Source organism: Lagenorhynchus albirostris, chromosome 9 (genome assembly GCF_949774975.1).
Source record: "Lagenorhynchus albirostris chromosome 9, mLagAlb1.1, whole genome shotgun sequence".
Classification (NCBI taxonomy): Eukaryota; Metazoa; Chordata; class Mammalia; order Artiodactyla; family Delphinidae; genus Lagenorhynchus; species Lagenorhynchus albirostris.
In genome coordinates this window covers 64,567,659-64,587,588 of record NC_083103.1, presented here as the reverse complement: position 1 = coordinate 64,587,588, position 19,930 = coordinate 64,567,659, and the positions used below count along the sequence as shown (strand labels likewise).

At 40.2% G+C, this 19,930-nt stretch overlaps 1 protein-coding gene across 2 annotated transcripts in view; it reads left to right on the top strand.

Annotated features, from left to right (window-relative positions):
• Positions 1 to 6,769: 6,769 nt before the first annotated feature.
• Positions 6,770 to 19,930, top strand: part of CTSC (cathepsin C) — a 40,558-nt gene continuing 27,397 nt past the window's right edge. Inside the window, exons 1-4 of one of the 2 annotated variants that reach the window (XM_060160195.1) lie at positions 6,770 to 7,019; positions 9,470 to 9,615; positions 14,573 to 14,657; positions 16,320 to 16,675. In XM_060160195.1, coding sequence (XP_060016178.1) covers positions 6,848 to 7,019; positions 9,470 to 9,615; positions 14,573 to 14,657; positions 16,320 to 16,330 — 414 coding nt within the window. In that variant the 5' untranslated portion in view covers positions 6,770 to 6,847 and the 3' untranslated portion in view covers positions 16,331 to 16,675. Of the gene's footprint in view, positions 7,020 to 9,469; positions 9,616 to 14,572; positions 14,658 to 16,319; positions 16,676 to 19,930 lie in introns of those variants that run through there. The other variant, XM_060160194.1, reaches the window with a different exon arrangement.

Here is a 19,930-nt window from a genome sequence, read left to right as displayed (position 1 = left end):
TCCCCCTTCCTGCAACAAACTGAGTAGATTTGAAGAACCGATTGGCTTTATTTAAGGATTCATGAATCTGGCAGCATCACATCTAGTAAACAGAAGAGAGCTCTGGGAAGTGGCACAAAATGGAAGGCTTTTATAGAAAGGAGGGTGGGGCAAGAAAGTCACTAGCAAAAAAACACACAAAAAAAGGTTCTTTTGGGCCAGGACATCTTCTTTGAAGGGCAGGGACTGGCAAGGGTTTTATCATGCAGATTGCCTGTTCTTCCTCTGAGGAGTAGGCTAGAGATGGCTGAGATTACCTCATTGGTTCTAACCAGAAAATTCCAAACTGGTTGATTAAGATTACATTTGGGGGAAAATCAAAACTGCAATTAAGTTAGGTATTAAATCTATGTTTTGGTATCATGGGCTTTTAGCACATGTGATGCCATTTTGGACCTGTGGTGTTTTTTTTTAGCAGTACCATGCAGCTATTTTCCTTAAAATGAATTCAATTTCTTGATGTGAAGAAACCTCTTTTAGCAGTACCATGCAGCTATTTTCCTTAAAATGAATTCAATTTCTTGATGTGAAGAAACCTCTGTTATGTGTTTTTAAGAACGAATTTCATTGAGAATGAAATAAGGTTGACAAGAATGAAAGAATGGAAACTAAGTGACAGCACTGTTCTAAGTATTTCATATTTTAACTCAGTCAAAACTTCACTACAACCCTATGAGGTAGGTACTATTATTATCCCAGTTCTGCTAACAAGGAAACTTGAGTCAGAGAAAATAAATAGCTTTCCTAAAGTCACACAGGCGGTAAGAAGTGGTATCAGGATTCAAACCATGGCATTCTGGATCTAGACATTATGTGTCCTGCTCCTTATGCATATTTTAAGTGGCTGGGGTATACACACCAAGGAGGGAACATAGGTTGCCTTGCTTGGCAGGGTATAGATGGAAAGAAAAAGGGGGGGTAGGGGAAAAAATCTGTAGCACAATGGCAAAATATATTTAATGTAATTTATTGAATATTATTATCTCATCATATAATAAAAACATAAATACGTCCTTTTAGTAAAAGGACTAGGAACAAATGAAAATGATGATAAATTTGAAGGCTTTTTTACTCAATTTGTTACCTTAATTGTATATGAACTAAAGTTATTCATTTATATATTGAACTATTTTTAAATTCTAAGGGTTGTTTAAAAAATGAGAGAAATGCATAAATCAGTGTGATCTTGTCAATTAAATAAGTAAAAAGTAATAATAAATAGTAAGTCAGCTTATGTTCAACTTATTAAAATGAAATATTTTAAATATTCCCATATCATTACCTGGGTAAGTAATGTGATTCTTGGAAAAGGAATGCCCTGTCTCACCTTGGAGAAACTGATAGTCTTGACCTTTAAATCAGTCACCCTGTTCTGGTTTTGTTCTCTTCATGCCAAGACTCTCTACAGTTTGCTATTCTAGAATTTACCTCGTTTGACTTCATATTTCCCTTTCAGCAATAACCTAGAGAAAGAAGGGAAGTCAAATTGAACTGCAAAACCTTGAAACTAAAATGCTAAGATACGGTTTAGCTTTCCTATTGTCCAACATGTGTTTATAACTTGACTTCCTGATAGCATATGAAGTAGTTTTAGGTCAACTTCTACAACTTACAAACTAATCCACACAGGCATATAAACTTAAAATTCCAGATGTTGCTGGGGCTGAAAAGTTGGTCCCTATACTAGTTGAATATCTCTGAAAGTGAAGAGTATGAGATGAGAAATATAAAATTTATCTAGTGACTTAACATTTGCCCCATGAAAATTTGCTTCCAATAAATCTGATTCCTAAAGTTGGAGAGTAAGGAGTTTCAATCAACATTTAATAAATATTTATTGAGCATCTACTATGTCCTGGTAATATAGTGGTGAACAAGACAGACAAGGCCCAAACCTCATGGAGCTTCTGTTCCAGTGTGGCAGATATATAATAAACAAGAAAGTGCAATAATTACAGGTATTTATAATTTTTACATAGAAATAAACAGAGTACTAATAAAATGAATAGCTAGAGAGGGCCACTTCAGATAGTATGGCTAGAGGAGATAAAATCTTTTTCAGTGAGAATGTCATACAGTGAGAATGAGCAGTCATGGGAAAAACAACAAATGATTTCAGGCAAAGAGACTAGCGAAGTGCAAAGGTAATGGAGACAGAAGGAATCTAGCGGGTTTGAGGACCAACAGAAGGCAAGGGTTTCTGGGACAACTGGGAGGATGAAAGGATAAGTTGGGCATATTGTACAGGGTCTTGCAGAATTTTATTCAAAGATGATACAAAAGGTAACCTATTGGGAAGTATTCCACATGTCAATATTGGGAGTATCATGATATGGTTTACATTTAAATAAAAAATAACAATGGTGAGAGTAGACTCAGTATGATACATTGGCTGATCAGCTTGGGGTGGGGGGGGGCCTGGGGGAAGGAAGAGTCAAGGATGACACTTAGGTTCCTGGCTTTTACATTGAATTCAACAAAAAATGGATGAAATTAGAAGGTAATTTTGGTTGACTAGCAAGAAATGATAGCTTATTGGACCAGAGTGGTGGTGGTGAAAAAAGAGCAAAATAGAGACATTCATTAAGTTCATTGGCTCTTTAGGGTTGCTCTTACTCTGTGTGACCTATAGGATAATCCTGGTGTATCAGTAAAAAGTAATGCTTCTCAAAATTTTCATTTCAAAAACATGGTTTATTTATTTTTTAATTTTTAAATACACATTTCTTCTTTTATTTATTTATTTATTTAATTTTATTTTTGGCTGCACTGGGTCTTCGTCGCTGTGCGCAGGCTTTCTCTAGTTGCGGAGAGTGGGGGCTACTCTTTGTTGCAGTGTGCGGGCTTCTGTTGTTGTGGAGCACAGGCTCTAGGTGCGTGGGCTTCAGTAGTTGCAGCACACGGGCTCAGTAGTTGCGGCACGTGGGCCCTAGAGCATGTGGGCTTCAGTAGTTGTGGCATGTGGGCTCAGCAGTTGCAGTGCGCGGGCTCTAGGGCATGCAGGCTTCAGTAGTTGTGGCACGTGGGCTCAGTAGTTGTGGCGTGCAGGCTCCAGAGCACAGGCTCGGTAGTTGTGGTGCGAGGGCTTAGTTGCTCCGTGGCATGTGGGATCTTCCCGGACCAGGGATCAAACCCATGTCCCCTGCATTGGCAGGCAGATTCTTAACCACTGTTTCACCAGAGAAGTCCTCATGGTTCATTTAACAGAAGGAAATAATGAAATGAGAAAGGGATCAAATAGTAGAGATTATCTCAGTAATTCCTAGTTTCACAGCTGCCTCAACATGTGTCTTCTGTAGAACTTATCTTTCTCTTAATTTTATATCTGACTCTATCAAGAAGCAGATAAAGCTTCACTTGCTTAATTCCGTTCTAACAATCTAACTTAAAAACAGAAGCCTTTTTTGGTTATCCGATCTATACTTACTAGCAGTTTGACCATGGAAGAATCACTTATCCTTTCTGAGCTCCAGTTTTCTTATCTGTAAAATGGGAGTAATACTATCTGGGAGATTACTATCAAATGGACATAATATGTGAATGTACCGTGCAAATGACGATGAGCTTCCTTCCCACTTATCTTCCCGCCTTCCTTCCTTTCTTTCATAAATTTTATTGAGAGGATGAATGAGTAAATACTGGCTATTGTCCAACTCTGACAAAAACCTTGAGGTACAAAAATAATATAGTCCTTCTGTCAAGAAGCATGGACTCTAGTGGAAAAGGCAGTCAATCAAATAATTACTGTGAATTGTGAACTCAGGAACATGAGGTCACAGAAGAGAGAGTTTTGACATGTGCCTAGGAGATCAGAAGGACAGAAACAAAGTACAGTACTTAGGGCATCACAAGACCTGAACAAGTGGTGCTCTCTTTCTCACACAATTGTGTAATAATTAAATGAGATGATATATGTGAATTACCTTGGTAAAATGTAAAGTCCTAAATAAATGACATTATTATGGTTGTTATTCTGACTACCAATGACAGAGGTGTATACAATACCAAATGGCATTCTACATTGATATGTCAAATTTTTTTTCTATTTCTGTGATCCTTCTTTGTTTTTATATACATTCTTGAACAGTGGCTTTCAAACTTATTCACAAGGCAGGGGATACGGGAATCATGATGCTCTTTGCCAAACACCATGAAATACAGAAGTATTTATGTCCATGATACTATTCACTCATTCAACGGATATATGAGAACTTACTGTGTGCCAGAAATTATTCAGGGTGCTAGGATTACAAAGGAGAACAGGATTTGGAATCTACTGTCTAACTAATAAGGATAGTTTTCTAGTAGAAAGATACACAATAATAAATGTAGTCAGTCAGTTCTCTGTAGAATCTGTATGAACTCATTTAGTCTTCTCAAAACTGGAGGTAGTCATAGGTCTATAACAATTATGCGCATGTTATAGATGAGAAAACCAAGGCACAAAAAGAAGTAAAATAACTTCCTCCAAATCAAATAGCTGCTGAGTAGCAAAGCCATGCTTCAAACTTAGGCAGTGTGATACAAGTCCTTGCTGTTCATCTGCAAGCCAGTGATACTCAAGCTGTATCTGTGTCAGGATCCTCTGAAAGGGGATTGTTAAAACATAGATTGCAGGGACCTGATTCAGTAGGTATGGGGTGGGGGTCAGGAATTTGCATTTCTAGCAAATTCCAAGGAGATGCATATGCTGCTGGTCATTTTGGTCCTGGGACCACAGTTTGAGAACGACTGCTAAGCAATGCTCCTTCTCTATAAACCTGCTTATAATGATCTGAGACTAGTACCAAAATCTGGTTTGTATATAAACTGACTTTTATATCATTTTAAATATATCAAATTTTTAGGAATGCAACTTCTAGATAAATCAACAGGAAGGTATATTGTTCTGCTGGGAACTTGACCAGGAGTTTTCTAGCATGAATAATGGAGGTATGATATTTGAATGACCATCTGATAAGGCAACTGTGACATTCATCAAGTTATTATTATCTCTGGATCTTCATTTCTCAATAGTAAAATGAATCTATTAGATTAAGAGGCCTCCAAAATCCTTTTCGCTTATATTTATTAACTGAATAGAGATGTTTTCAACTTTCTTCACAATTGTTTGTGCTACTTTGATCATGCCATCAAAGAAATTTCCAACTTGATGGTTCAGCTCTTCAAAATTGATGATCTAGTGAAAGTTTTAACGTTTTAACAACCAATGACGCATTTTCCCAGAGATGAGGAAGGCAATGTTACTCTGTCAGTTTATCTCTAAACAGTAAGTGTGCTAGTTTAATTATATGCTTCAGCTTTTCATCCTAAGTAACGGGGAATAAAACCTAGAAGCAGGGTGTTGGCTCCACCCTTGCCTTTGCAGTTTGTGACTACATTAGAGAGTATTTTCATTTATGAGCTTTCAAGGGAAACTCCTTTTGCCAAATCAAAATTGGCTTTCCGGCCTGGAAACCAAGATAAGGCTATTAAGTACATTTATTTTAACACCCCAGGACACTTCCTAAGTATTTTCAAGCCAGAATTTGGAAGACAAAGGTGAATAATGTCGACTTGCTCCCTTTGAATGCTTACAATCTGGTGGAGAAGGTGGACATCCAAGTATTTATTTGTAACCAGTGTTTTGAGGGCAAAATGTACGTGCCCTAGAGGGCAGGGGCACAGAAAAGTCTGCCTTGTTCATCACTTGTCCTTGATGTTGCACAGGGCCTGACACCCAAAAGGCTCTGTGCACAAAAGGAGCCCCAACTTCCAACAACAGCCAGGAAAGGCAGAGGAGCTCTCACAGAAAAGGATGATAATTAAACTGAACGAGGAGGCACCTGGAAATAGTGCTACCTTATAATTACTGGCGATGAGACTGACACCCTGGAACCTGCTCATAAGACCAGCATTCTCCCACCAGCTCCCTTCCTCACCCTGGGCGACTTGCTTCCCCTCTGGGCCACCCGCTTTTCAGCTGCAAAACAAGGGCGTTAGTGCCTGTGCGTGTTTGCGTGCGCGCAACTAAATCCTATAACGTTAGCGGGCGGAAAAAAATCCTAATACACAAAAACTGCAAGTTTGCACTACAACTGAATTCCCCAGTGGGTAACAGGCAAACAACATTAACAGGAAACCGACAAAACCCAGCAAACAAAAGGAAGTGAAAGTTTTGGAAAACGGAAGGAAGAGCAGTTCTCAAACAGCTGGGCTGGCTCGGGGTCGCACGTAAAATAGTTCTGAGGATAAAAGTTAACTGAATGAGGACGAAGTGGGAAAGACAAGCGAGTAAAAGAAAGCTCCACTAGTTAGGTCGCTCTTTCTGTGGGCCTTTTTCCTACCTTCGGTACCCCCTCCCCCCCCCCCCCGCCGCCGCCTCCCTCACCGCGCTTCTCTCAGTCTCTGACATTTAGCCTCCCCTCCCCCTCACCTCTCTGTCTCTCTCTTCCTCTTAGTCTCTCTCTCTCTCTGTTACTTCTCAAGGAGCGAAGGAGCGCAGTCTGGGGCGCGCACAGACCAGCTGTGGCTCTGCAGTCCTCTTTGGAGGTGTCCCTTGGCACCTGAACCTGGTGCTGGGCTCTCTGGGCCTGAGGTCCGACGGCCGCCAGGTGACGGGCGCGCTCTCCAGAAGCCCCTACCTAAGGGGCGGTGCCACTGGCAGGCGCCCAGCCCCCGCGGCCCCGAGACCCCGCCCCCCTCCGGGTTGCCGGTTTCCAGCACCTCTATTTTTAAGGCACTATAGCACAGCAGCTGTGGCCTCAGTCCCCGCCTTCAGTGCTGTGGCTCGCTTGCCTTCCTCACTTCTCCTAAGGGCCTTGCCAGCATGGGTCCCTGGTCCGGCTCGCCGCTCGCCGCCCTCCTGCTGCTCCTCTTCAGCGCTAGCAACGTGCACTGCGACACTCCTGCCAACTGCACCTACCCGGACCTGCTGGGCACCTGGGTCTTCCACGTGGGCCACAGCGGTTCTCAGCGCGAGGTCAACTGCTCGGTTATGGGTAAGCCGCCGGCGCCCTTGCACCCGCTTCCTTCCTGTCCCTACCCGGGGCTCCTTCCCTTTGGTCCCTGAGCCCTTCCCTGCAGCGCCCCCGCTAGGGGAGGCCAGGAGGTCCTGGCTGGACTTGGGGTCCATGGGGGGGCGTGCCCTCTACCGCTCCAGGGCAGCGACGTCAACGTGGAGCTGCTGAGAACGTCTCACTTCGCTCGGTCTTGGTTATTCCCGGGCCCCCAACACTTTTTGCAAGAACTTCCCCCACCCCATGGTTTCCGTTTCTTGTTTTTGGGTTTGTTTGGTTTGTTAAAGAGTTGAGACCGTGCAATCTTATCTCCTCATCCCATCTGCAGTATTTTATTGTGCCAGTGAAAAATGAGCTCAAAGACTCTTGAGAATATAGCTTTTAGTTTCCTTTTATTAGGTTGTGGGAAAGAGCCCTTAAGCCCAGAGATTTTTTTTTTCTTTTTCTTTTTTTTTTTGCGGTACGCGGGCCTCTCACTGTTGTGGCCTCTCCTGTTGCGGAGCACAGGCTCCGGACGCGTAGGCTCAGCGGCCGTGGCTCACCGGCCCAGCCGCTCCGCGGCATGTGGGATCTTCCCGGACCAGGGCACGAACCCTTGTCCCCTGCATCGGCAGGCGGACTCTCAACCACTGCGCCACCAGGGAAGCCCAAGCCCAGAGATATTGATGTGGACCTGAGAAAGCTTCTGGTACCACTACACAGTTTCATGTATTGCAGGGGGGGTAGTGATACCCACCAGGGTTCTTGGCCTTCGCCAATCAGAAATTGACTACAGGCCAGACAAGAAATTCAGGCAAGGCTTTATTGGGCCCCTGCTGCAGCATGGCTAGTGAGAACAAGTAACAAGCTTGTTCCTTATATGGGGTGAGGGTATGGGGTGTGTCCAGTGGGGGGGGGGAGGGCTGGCTTGGGTGGTTTGCCCACCCCTCTGGGGGTGTTGAGTGCAGGGGGCATGCGCAATACCCAGTGTTTGCTCCGGACACCCAGTTTTTGCACAGGGCTCTTCAGAAGTGGCAGTTAAGTTTTTTGCTTTTTGTATCTTTTTGTCCATAATGGGGCCCAATTGTGCATGCACGCAGTTATTTTTAGTCCCATATAGTTTCTTTGTATTTTGTTGCTGGAGGAGGTTTGTCCAGGTGCAAGCATTGCAGCACTTCAGCAAAGGGTCCCAGGTCCCAGCCTGTCTCAGTAGTATATAAAAGTTTTGTGGTTTTTTTTAATACCTCTTTGGCCAATAATTATATTTTGAAATGCCCAGAGCCAAGCACAGTGCCAGGGGTCATGGAAGGCTCTCAATAAATATCTAGTGTTTGAACACCCTGGAACATTCCATATGCCCTCAGATAACATGGCTATCCCAAGGACAAAGAATTTAGTGAAGGGAGAAGAAAAAACACACAGTCTTGGGTCAGGAAAGGCACTCTTGTTCTGCCCAAACCTTTACCACACTGTGGCTTGTGCAGAATGAGTGAAGCTCTCAACTGCAGTTTCCTTGTTAACGGAACAGAGATTGCCAGGTCATCTGTCACTAAACAGACTTACTCAACTGTCCAACTCCAAATGACTGTGTGGCATTTCATAGTACTGGGCATTATAACCATTTTCTTTTTTAAAAGTTGAACTTGGAGATCCAAAGCAGAAAGGAGATCAGGATTTGCAGTGTTCTGTCACATGGAATCCCCTATTTCTGAGCATTAATCTGAAACATGGAAAAATTGTCCAAAGTGTGGAAACCTCCAGATTGGACACAGCAGAACCCTTTTCAGGCAGCCTCTCTGCCTATATTCCATACTTTTGACCTTAATCTAATCAATTAAAGACACCCACAGATCTGAGTCCCCATTTTCTGAAGGTTAAAAGTTTAGTTCCATTCGGCACAAATTAGCTGTATAGGATAAAAACCTTGAGTTTGCTGAATACTTTGAAAGGATTCAGATTCTGAGGTTCTGAACTGTACAGCCATTTAGAAGAAAGATATCCATCCCATTTCTTCTCTGAAGAGATCATTTCCTTTGTTCTTATGATCTGGTAGCAAGTCTTTTTATATTTCCACTTTTTGATTACCATTTTGTCTTCTCATTTCTGCTGGTCATTTTCAACATACCCCATTTCTCCTTTTCTTCAGTGGAAAAATTTCTTCAGTGTTTGGATGCTCTGGGAAGATAGTGGCTGTACTTTTTGGGGTCTCTCTGCCTGCTGGGCTACTTGACGTACTTTTGAGCCTTTGCTTCACATTCTTGCCTGAGACCCCTCTGGGATTATACAGAGGGAGGCACCAAAACGGGGACTCTGATACATTCACAAGCCAGATCCCCCCACATTCAGTAGCATGAAAGGAAAGCAGCTTAAAAACAATGGAAATTATAGAGGAGCTTTGACCTCCCATTGAAGTCCACATAATTTTCCTTTGTTGTGCATTTTCTTTTCTTTAGGACCACCAGAAAAAGAAGTAGTGGTGCACCTTAAGAAGTTGGATACGGCATATGATAACTTTGGCAATTCTGGCCATTTCACCATCATTTACAATCAAGGCTTTGAGATTGTGTTGAATGACTACAAGTGGTTTGCCTTTTTTAAGGTTAGTTTTGTTGGAATATACATTCATATTTTCAATGATTTGATAACTGAAGCTTCTTCTAATGAGGAGACCCTCAGTATTTTAATTTTAAATTAAGAAGATAACCAGAATGGATACTAATTTTCTGAAGAGAAATTAGATGGTGTAATTTTGCCACTTTATTTAAAATTGTAACTTCAGTAGGTTTAAAAAAAATACATGATCTATATTTGAGTATGTATGATCCATCTCTATTTAAATTTACATTTTGGTAAGTATGACTAAATTCTTTATTTTCTTTATAACTACATCTTTATTTCTAATTGTTGCCTTAGTCACTTGGCTTTGTACTGAATCTGTTGGAAAGATAGGGTTTTTTTAATTATCTTGAGGTTATTATACTGTCCCTCTTATCATCGTTTGTTAGCTTTGAGAAATTGACCTAAATGACTCATTGAACTAGTATAATGTACTAAATATATTAATGTGAATAATTTATTTGACTAAAGTGGGACAGAGATGGAGAGCCTTGGAGTTACTCCTTGGGCTAATGAAAGCAGAAGGTAGCCTGGCCAGCCCAGCTTGTTTTCTTCTCTCACTAGGGAAGAACTGTTGTCCATTCTTATGGTCTTACACATTGCTTCTAATTGCAGACACACTCTAAGGTAAAATACTTGAGCACAAATTGCAGTCCATCCCAGATATCCTTCTGAAGTTGGAACGTTTCCTATTAGCAGGGTATTAAATGGTTTAACTAAATTGAATATGCAAACCTGAGACTAGCTGTTTCTTATTCTAAATAAAGTATAAGTAAAGACAGTTTTTCATGGGTTAGTGTCGGTAGCCTTTAAAACATCTGGTAAGAGTTGGCCAATTACAGGAATTTGTGGGAAGGTGAGGGAATGATTCTGTTAAAGATGATGAAAGACAAAGCACCAGGAAAAGACTAATTTCTAAATTTATTGTGATCGTTCATGTGGGTTGTGGCTTAATCACTAACTAGGATATGTTGTTAACATCTGAGCCAACCAAATTTCTAAGAATAGTAATGCCCAATTTTTTTTTTTTTTTTTTTTAACTACGAGAACCCCTTCTTAATTGAAAAAAGAAAAGAGAGATGGGAAAAGTTGTCTCCCTCACCTGGATTGGCTGTCTGACATTCAGCTGGTGGGAACTAGTCCATCCATGCTGGCCATTGAGGGCCAGCAGTCTGTTTTATTAGTTGAAGCCCATGCTTGACCAGTTATTAAATATTTTTAAATATCACCCCTAGATACTATGTATTTTTAAAAATCATAGCAGTATCTGTATGAGTTTTAAAAATTGTAGTGTGTATGCAATAAATGTGATTCCATCTGAATATAATTCTTGGTCTGCATATTGATGAGCCTAGGGCTTTGTAGACCTTTGTAGGTACTCTGTTACAGTCCTTCAAAAGTTCTTTGCCTTCAGGTGGGGAGTGAATTGCCTATGGAATTGAGGCACAAGGAAAGAAATATTCAAGACAGTTGTTACCATGTACCTTCCTCCTTCCTCCACTTCTTCCCCTTGCCCCTCCTTTTTCCCACCTCTCCCTCCTCTTCTCCTTTTGTTGATGCAAAATAGGTAATCGATATTTATTTAAAACATGAAAATGAAGTAGAATTCAGTTGAGAAATACGTTGCATAAATTACTTAAGTACAAGATAGGGTGTAGTATATAAATAGATGAGTGAATAGTTTTACCCATTTGGCTTAGAAGACTTTTCATTCTTCAGTTCTGTAGAATTGGAGAAACTGGTGGTGGAACTTCTAATGACACCATTACTTACCTGAGACATAATCAGAAACAGGCAAGGGCAGTTTCCCTCCGGTAATATTTTCCCATCAGTCTGTCTGCTCTCAGCTTGAATAGGAGTCCGGAGATGGTGGGGATAGAGGGAATGGCTGGTAGCTGAATGAGGAATCGGAACACTTCTTTGTACAGTTGACCCTTGAACAACACAGGTTTGAACTGCGTAGGTCCACTTACACAGAGATTTTCTTTTCAATAATAAATACTATAGTAAATATATACACAATCCGAGGTTAGTTGAATCTGCAAATGGTGATCCAGGGTTGGTTGATTCCTTAGATGTGGAAACCCGTATATTGAGGGCTGGCTATAAGTTATAGGTGGGTTTTCAACTACTTGGAGGGTTGGTGCCCCAAACCCTGCATTGTTCCTTTGTTCAAGGGTCAACTCTATTTCTCTTTAAGTCACAGTATAAGCAAATTTGGTATTTTTCTGTAGCCTCAGAACATTAGTTGCAGATCAATAAAGGCTTTTTAAAGCCAAATGAAGTTGTAAGTGTTCTCAACCATATGTGGGAAGAGTCAGTGTATACACTGTTGTAGGGTAGAACCCTACCTGATCATATGCTTCTGGACAGCATTCTCTTATTAGGAATAAAAGTAGAAGAGTGTTCTTCTGCTACTGATTTCAGTGTATTTTTTAAAGTGTTCATTTGACCAGAACCATTATCAGGACCATGTTTTCTTTTCCTCCTAACAAATCAGCCACTCTGGTCAGTAGTTAGATCATGTGATAAGGATCATAATTTCAATAAGCAGAGCAGAACGTACACAAGATACTTGATTTTAAACTTTCTCTTAACACAATCAAGTAGTTCCAGATAAACCTATTTTGCAGAGTGATAAAGTGCCATGTTCTTTTAGCAAATCCAACTGAAAAAGTAATGGGGAGTAGCAGAATTTAACAAATTTAAGAAAAATGATACAGTGGAGTTGACTTTACATAATAGGGTAGTCAAACACTTTTGGAATGATACTTGTTAACATAAAAGGCTTGCTGGATTTTACCGTAAGCCTCGGGGTATTTCCTACAGTGGTGCTGGGGAATCCACGCTGGGTGTGTAACTCAAGAAAGCTCACCTATTTAATGAATAAAGCATGTGAGATTTTTTTCCTACAGATTTTAGAAGTATCTTTTAAATGAAAAATAATTTATTTTTAAAAAAGAACAATTATCAAGATATAAGCAGTGTTTACTCTTCAAGTTTAGGTGCCTTATGTAAACTACACCATAATCCACTCAACCTACTGCTATTGCAGAAATATCTGACAAATTTTTGCCATTTAGACCCTCCACTGTTATTCTACAAATCAGTTGGATTTCCAGGAGTCTTCCTTAACTCATAGCAGACCCTACCACTTGTTTCCTTTTGCCCTCTTCAGATATGCTTTCATGGGGTTGTTTCTTAGAGTTGTTCCTGCTAGTTTGCTGAGCGGGTGTTACATGCAAGGTATTCTATTAGGTTCCTGCCCCGCCTTCTGTTCCTCTGTTCCCCCAGATCAGCCTGCAGCTCAACAGAACAGACAGCTTCCGCATCATTCTCCCTGCATGCCAACTTTGGAGCGGTTGTGACACCACTTTTATTGCTAGGAACTTGCTTTTATTAAGTTCTACTTATTCAGGCCTCACCTGGAAAATAAGCAGAATTTTTCATGAATTGAGGTTCTTCGACCTTTTTTCCCTTGGTTTTAACTGCTTAAGAAATTGGGAGTGGAGTGGGGATGATTTATTTATTTATTTTTTTTTTTACATAGGACTTCAAGCTAGATAAAAGCTTGGAAGGAAATCTTGACACTGGAAATTTATACATAGTTTGAGTTAGGCAGGAAGCACTAGGTGTATATTTTTGAAAGACACTTTTTTTCTACTCAACTTCCAGCATAGATTCAGTTATCAGAAAACTTTGGCAGGGTTACAAACTCACATGAATTTAGGGCTCACCCAGGCAAATACCTAAGCATTTAAAACAACTTTTGTAAAACAGTAAGGAGTTATTCAACCTATGGCAAAATGGAAACTTTCCTAGAGACATTGAGATTCAGTTTTCCTTTAAAATAATGCGCTGGCCAAAATAAAAGACCATCTGCACAAGCCAGTTTCTAAGACTATCAAATTTTAATAGCATTACCATTTGATTATAATTGGCACACTCCAATAAATTTGCACCCTTTAAAAGTACCTGCAGATGAAAAACAACCAACCTCTTATATAGAAACACGCAATGTAACAAAACAATGTAAAGGATGTTTGATTACGGCTGACTTTGTGATGGGTGGGTAAGCAATTGTTTTTTTCTTCTTTACACTTCTGTGGAATTTGTTCATTTTTTACCATGAGCATGTATAAAGCTCCTCTACACCGTCCTCTACCGAATTGCCAAGGAAGGAAGTGGTATGAAACAAACACAGCTTCAAAGAATACCCTCAAGTTGCATAAGCTTTCTAACCTTTTACTGTTTCTCACTTTACTTTCTCTGAGGCTGTAAAAGGGGGCAGTAGCGAATGAACTCAGATTTTATTTTGAACATTAAGCTACTCAAGGGCTGAAGAAGATGCATAGAAGGGAAACTAGACTCATTAGGCTGAAAACTGAATTTGGGGATAGTTAAGCAGACTTCACTGATTTCTAATTGAGTTTTTGTTTGGGACCTACCAGTCTTTGTAGAACTATAAGCTAAAAACACGACCGTGAGTATTTCTAAGGCAGGTTGGTACTCAAAACAAGAACAGTATGTTGGGAAATCCATACCAGAGGATTTATTTACCCATTTTGTGTGCTAGTGACTTACAAATTTCAAGCTTGTCACAACAGTTAGAAATGTGAATCATGTGTTCCTACAGTAAAGGATTTGGGAGTCTCTCGCAATTTTTCTGTTGTGCCTTCTGGGTTCATTTTTAAGATATAACAAACTTTCAGAATATTTGTTATTGGGATAGATTTACCTGTTTTGATACAGATTCAACACACCAAGATGAGTTTGTCTTTTTTTAAAAAAATAACTTGATGTTTACTTTTAAAAGTGTTTAAATTGAGGAAAAGAATCAGAAGTTAAGCACTTAACACATGTCTGGGTATTTGTTATCTTTCATGATGTTGCTTAATCTCAACGTAATGACTCAGTTTTCCATTGTAAACCCTTCGTAGGATGTCACTGATTTTATCAGTCAGTTTTTCATGCAACTGGGAACTGTGGGGATATATGATATGCCACACCTGAGGAACAAACTGGGTGAGCTCCATTGAAATATTTTTAACTTTCTTACTAAAAGCAAGCTTCCCTCCTCCTTGGTGGCTTATAAAAATTAATGCTTATTTACTCATCAGGGAGAGGAAGATGGAGAACAGAGAGATTATGGTTTTCTTATAGATTTCTTGCTTGAGCCTGCTTATTTGCTACTTCTTATGTGCCTTCACTATTTATTTTCATGTTAGTATGTTCTGTTTGCACACATCAGATTAGCTTTCTCAAGCATGATGCTTATAACGTAAGTGGACATGAAACCAAAAAGATAAAGACCCAGTTAAGGAAAGGTTGGTTCAAATTCAGTTCACATCCTTGAAGTAGCTATGCTGCCTGAGGTTGCTCATTCTTTTCTAAAAAGACTCAAGAGGGACCCATGTGAACCATGGCATTTTAGTTGTCTTCCAGTAGAGAAGGTGGCTCTGCCAGAGAAATTGACGTACCTGTTAGTCATCCCTTTGAGACATCACCTATCATTTTTTAAACTGGTTCCTTCTCAGAACAGACTGTTGACTAGGGAGAAGAGGATCTTTTTCACTCTGTACATTCTCCTCACACTTTCAGAATAGATGTTTTAATCATTGCTCTCTCTGGATCCATAAATTGAGATGTCTAAAATTTTGATGGAAAAATGGGTGGTTAGAGAGAAAAAGTTAATAGGGACTTACCCTCCCTTACATTTCATATAACAGATTTTCCCCTTTCCCTTCCTCTTTTACTTAGCTCTTAAGTAAGGAAGTGAGATATGAAAAAGGGAACTGGGGCAAGTGTTGAAAGCACCAGAGCCTTATCCTGTATCAGCGTTTTTCAAACTGTTTAATGGGCCAGCGGTGGCCCACACATGTGCCAGGAAGGGATTACTCATAAGTTGTATCGCTTCATCTTGTTAAGCTTTAAAGGTTGTTCTAGGCAGCCACTAATAAAACATCAAAGTGAAAATTAGAGCTGAAACCGATAAGCTCTTTCTTCTGAATTTATTTCTGGTAATTGAGTAAGTGTAGACTGCCTTAAATAGTTTTCTTTCAGAACTTCTCACAGTCTTTAATATACTATATGGTGATAGCTGAGAAGGGGGATATGATAGGAAGGTTTTCTAAAATAAGTTTACCATTATTTCCTCACAAAAATTTAAGGTATTCTCAGAATGCAGTTTACAAAATTCTGTCTTAAAACTTTCATTCTTTCTCCTTATTAGGGAGATGCTTCTACCAGCAGAAAAGATTGACCCTAGTATTTGATCTGTAAATGGGATAAATAGCCTTGTACCTAGAAACATTGATCCAAGTAGCATTAAGCCTACATTTAGAATTTGTAAGGCGTATATGTTATTATGTCTCGGTTGCTAGATTAGCCTCTTTCTTAACTACATTTCAAAACTATATTAGGCTTATTTGGTAGCATTTAACTTAAAATGCATCTGCATGTGCTTCTTGAGCATGTTGGCTGCATGCACGATATGTATTGCTTAAGCATTCAGCTGTTGAGAATGGCGGCTTTTTGTGAATGTCTTAAATAGCATGAAAAAATACCTGCATCTGAAATACTAAATACTAGTATTTTTTTTTCACTTAAAGAAATTAATATGTTTAAATTTTTAAGAGACAGTATGATCCTTGTTGGCTTGTAACTCTAGTTTTTATTGTCTTTTAGTTATTAAATAGAGCATCTGTTGAGGGGCTTTTTTAAAACCACAGCCAAAAACAGACTTTGGGGCTAAGAGGCAAGAGGCAGAGCAGCATGCGGCAGTGGACCTACCTACCTCTAACAGCTAGCAGAGGCCTCTAGCAGCTACAGTCCCTTCTGGAGTCTTTATGTGCATGTAACATACAAAGGAGTCCTGGTAACCTACCTCCAAGGCAGCTGCCCTCCTGAACACTTCCTTGGAAAGCAGCAACTGCCATTCTGGAATGTGAACAACCAAAGACCAAGCAGGAAAAAGAAAAAAAAACCTGGAAGTCTTAGGTGGCTTCGCCCTTCAGCCTTTGAATAAAAGGAACAATATGCAACATACATTTCTTTCTTATTTTCTCTTTTGAAAACTCTTCTGTTGAAATGATTTTTTCAGACTGCTTTTAGGACTTTACTTATTTGTTTTATTTTGTTAACAGTGCAAATTTTACTCACAGTTAAATGAACTTCCCAAGTGCCTTCTCTTTCTCTAATTACCTTGAGGAGCCCCGACACCTATTATAAGAATAAAATTAGGCTTCAGAATATCTTGAGATGTACAGATACATCATGGGTGGGAAGATGGTCCCAGGGGGACATGTTTGGGGGAGGAGGCTTTCTGAGATAAACCAAACGGCTGAAGGGTCTCTTTTTATAGATCATAGATCTGCAGTACCCCTGCCCAGAAAGATGGTATGATTAATACATTTTTTTTGGTGTTTTTTAAAATTAGGTGCCAGCCTTGTGCTAAGAACTTGACATGCTTTATGTTACAAAAATCCCATGAAGTAGATATTACTAGCTTCAATTTTCAGATAGGGAAAATTAGTCTCATACAGTGCTTAAACTCACACAGCTTCTAACTGTAGAATGATATGGGCTATTTGTCAAGTTTGTTTCACAAACAAGTATTGGTACTTGAAGTCACATTTTGGGCAGGTTTTCTGGTGAATCATAGTCTGTAAGCATCACAAATGTTAGTTCAGTGCACTGTATTGGCTCTTGTTGAAATTTTAGGAGAAGAATTGGCTTGAACCTTAGATTTCCTTACCAAATGAGGCTACTGACTTTCTTTCCTAAGCCCAGGTCCCTTATTCAAGACAAAAATTTACTTTTTCCTTCTCTTTATGGTTCTCCAAATTGAAGGAGAGTTTTGTAACCTTCAAGTTAAGTACCCTTGCTAAGTTTACTTTAATTTTTTTTTTTGCGGTACGCGGGCCCGTCACTGTTGTGGCCTCTCCCGTTGCGGAGCACAGGCTCCGGACACGCAGGCTCAGCGGTCATGGCTCCCGGGCCCAGCCGCTCCGCGGCATGTGGGATCCTCCCGGACCGGGGCACGAACCCGTGTCCCCTGCATCGGCAGGCGGACTCTCAACCACTGCGCCACCAGGGAAGCCCAAGCTTTCTTTTCTTAATTACACTATTGTTCAAACTGATTGCTGTCTTTTAGTTCTTTCCTGTTAATAAACAATGGACTAGTCTCCTCCTCATTTGTTTAGAGCTGATTAAACATCAGCCTTGGCAAACCAAAAATGTGGGACTACACCTAATTCTTATTGTCTGAGAGGACTTTTCTGCATCCCTTGAATTGCTTCTTGAGTGGAAGAGTCTTTCTCTAGATAGTAGGTTGTCATTACTTTATTGGTTCAGATAATTATTTATATCATTTGAGAGGCACTGGTCTACTGTTCTGGGAAGGTTATATCTTATAAAAACTAAATAAGAGTACATCCGACTGCCACTTGGATACTTTCTTCTCTCCTGATGATTCTTTTTTTTTTGCGGTACGCGGGCCTCTCACTGTTGTGGCCTCTCCTGTTGCGGAGCACAGGCTCCGGATGCGCAGGCTCAGCGGCCATGGCTCGTGGGCCCAGCCGGTGAGCGGCATGTGGGATCTTCCCGGCCCGGGGCACGAGCCCGCGTCCCCTGTATCGGCAGGCGGACTCTCAACCACTGCGCCACCAGGGAAGCCCTATCCTGATAATTCTTTGTCACTCAGGATCTTGATGCCACCTCTGTGAAATTCCCCAGCTTTCTCCCTTACTGGGAGGAATGCTCTTATTTTGGTTCCAATTGTACTTCGCAGGTATCTCTGCCCTGGTAGTACTAACTCTGCTGTAAAAGGAATGACTTGATAGCGTGTCATCTTCTTCCAGACTGAAGATCTGTGTATCTTCAGCACCTAATGCATGTAGAACTTTATCTTGGAACTTTAGTTTGGAAAATTATCCACATTTCTCTCATCTTTTCAAAGACTTCAAAAGTAATACCAGCTTACAAAGAATTAATTCTATAGGGTTCTAGAAGCCCAAATCAGGAACGGTGCTATGTTTATATTTTTGGTCCTCTGTTCTAAAAAAAATATGAGGTTACATACTTACAGCGTTCTGTAAGAGTTGTGTATTTTCAAACTGATTGTCCGGATGTAAATACTGACAAAGCAACCAATGTGTATAAGAATATATTTAGCAAGGCATCTAAAATCACCCCTACTAAAGTGTTTTTTTTTCCCCCGTTTCTTTGAGTATCTTTGCATCTAAATGTTTGGTTTGATTATGAAAGAGAAAACTTGGGTACAAAATTGCAGGTATTTGTGTTAGTAGGCCCCATAATAGATTACTGTTTAGCATTCTCTGTTGTAATTGCCTGTTTGTCCTTTCCTCTGGCCTTTAAACTCCTTGAGGGCAATGATCAACGTTGTATTAATGACCATTTTATTCCTTATGTATAGTTCAATATGTGATAAATAATAGGGCTTCAATAAATATTTGTAAGAGAAAGAAAATTGAATAATATACCATTGTGTTGTTCTGTTGTTTTATTGTTGTGTTTCTGAAAGTATTTTTACTTTGTGTCCTTAGAGGCTATGGTAGACCCTCAGGCCATAGTTTTTGAATGACTTTGTAGAAAACAGATGAGACTTTAACATTTTATTCTGCTTATATATTATATTTTAATTTTTTGTGTGAGACTGTAGGGGCTAAGATAAACCTCAGAGTTAAAAATAGTAAAGTTCTAACTTTCAGAATTACTAAAAAGTAAATTAGCTGTCATGGGGAAATAGTGAGCTTTATCTGTGACTGCAGTGGTTCCCCAAAGCCTGGATAACCAGGGACTCAAACTAGCCTAGGGTGCTGTGCCCCCACCCCCTCCTTAAGAAGCACCAGCTAAAGGTTAGAGTCGATGAACTCTGAAATTTCTAACAACCTTACAGTTTAAGAGATTATGAGCAAATAAGTGAGGAATGAGCCAAGGGACTTTGTCTACCTTGCTGGATGTCAAATTGCTGTTTTCTGAACTAGTTCTAGAACATATGTTTTGGTTTAAATGGAACATCTTTTCAGCCCTGGAAATAAATTTATGGTCCGCCATTTTCATATGTAAATCTGATTGCCAGTTCCTTCAGTAAAATGCTGGAGGTTATTTGGTTGCGACCACCGCAGCAATTTCCTGGCAGTCTCACAATTCATTAAAATTCAACTTTTTAAATAAATGGTTAAGTCTGGTTAGTGGGCAGAAAACGGAAGCTAATCCTTGAAACTGCCAGGGAAGTTTGTTTCTGAGGTAAGATGTGACACTCTTGGTTGGGTTGG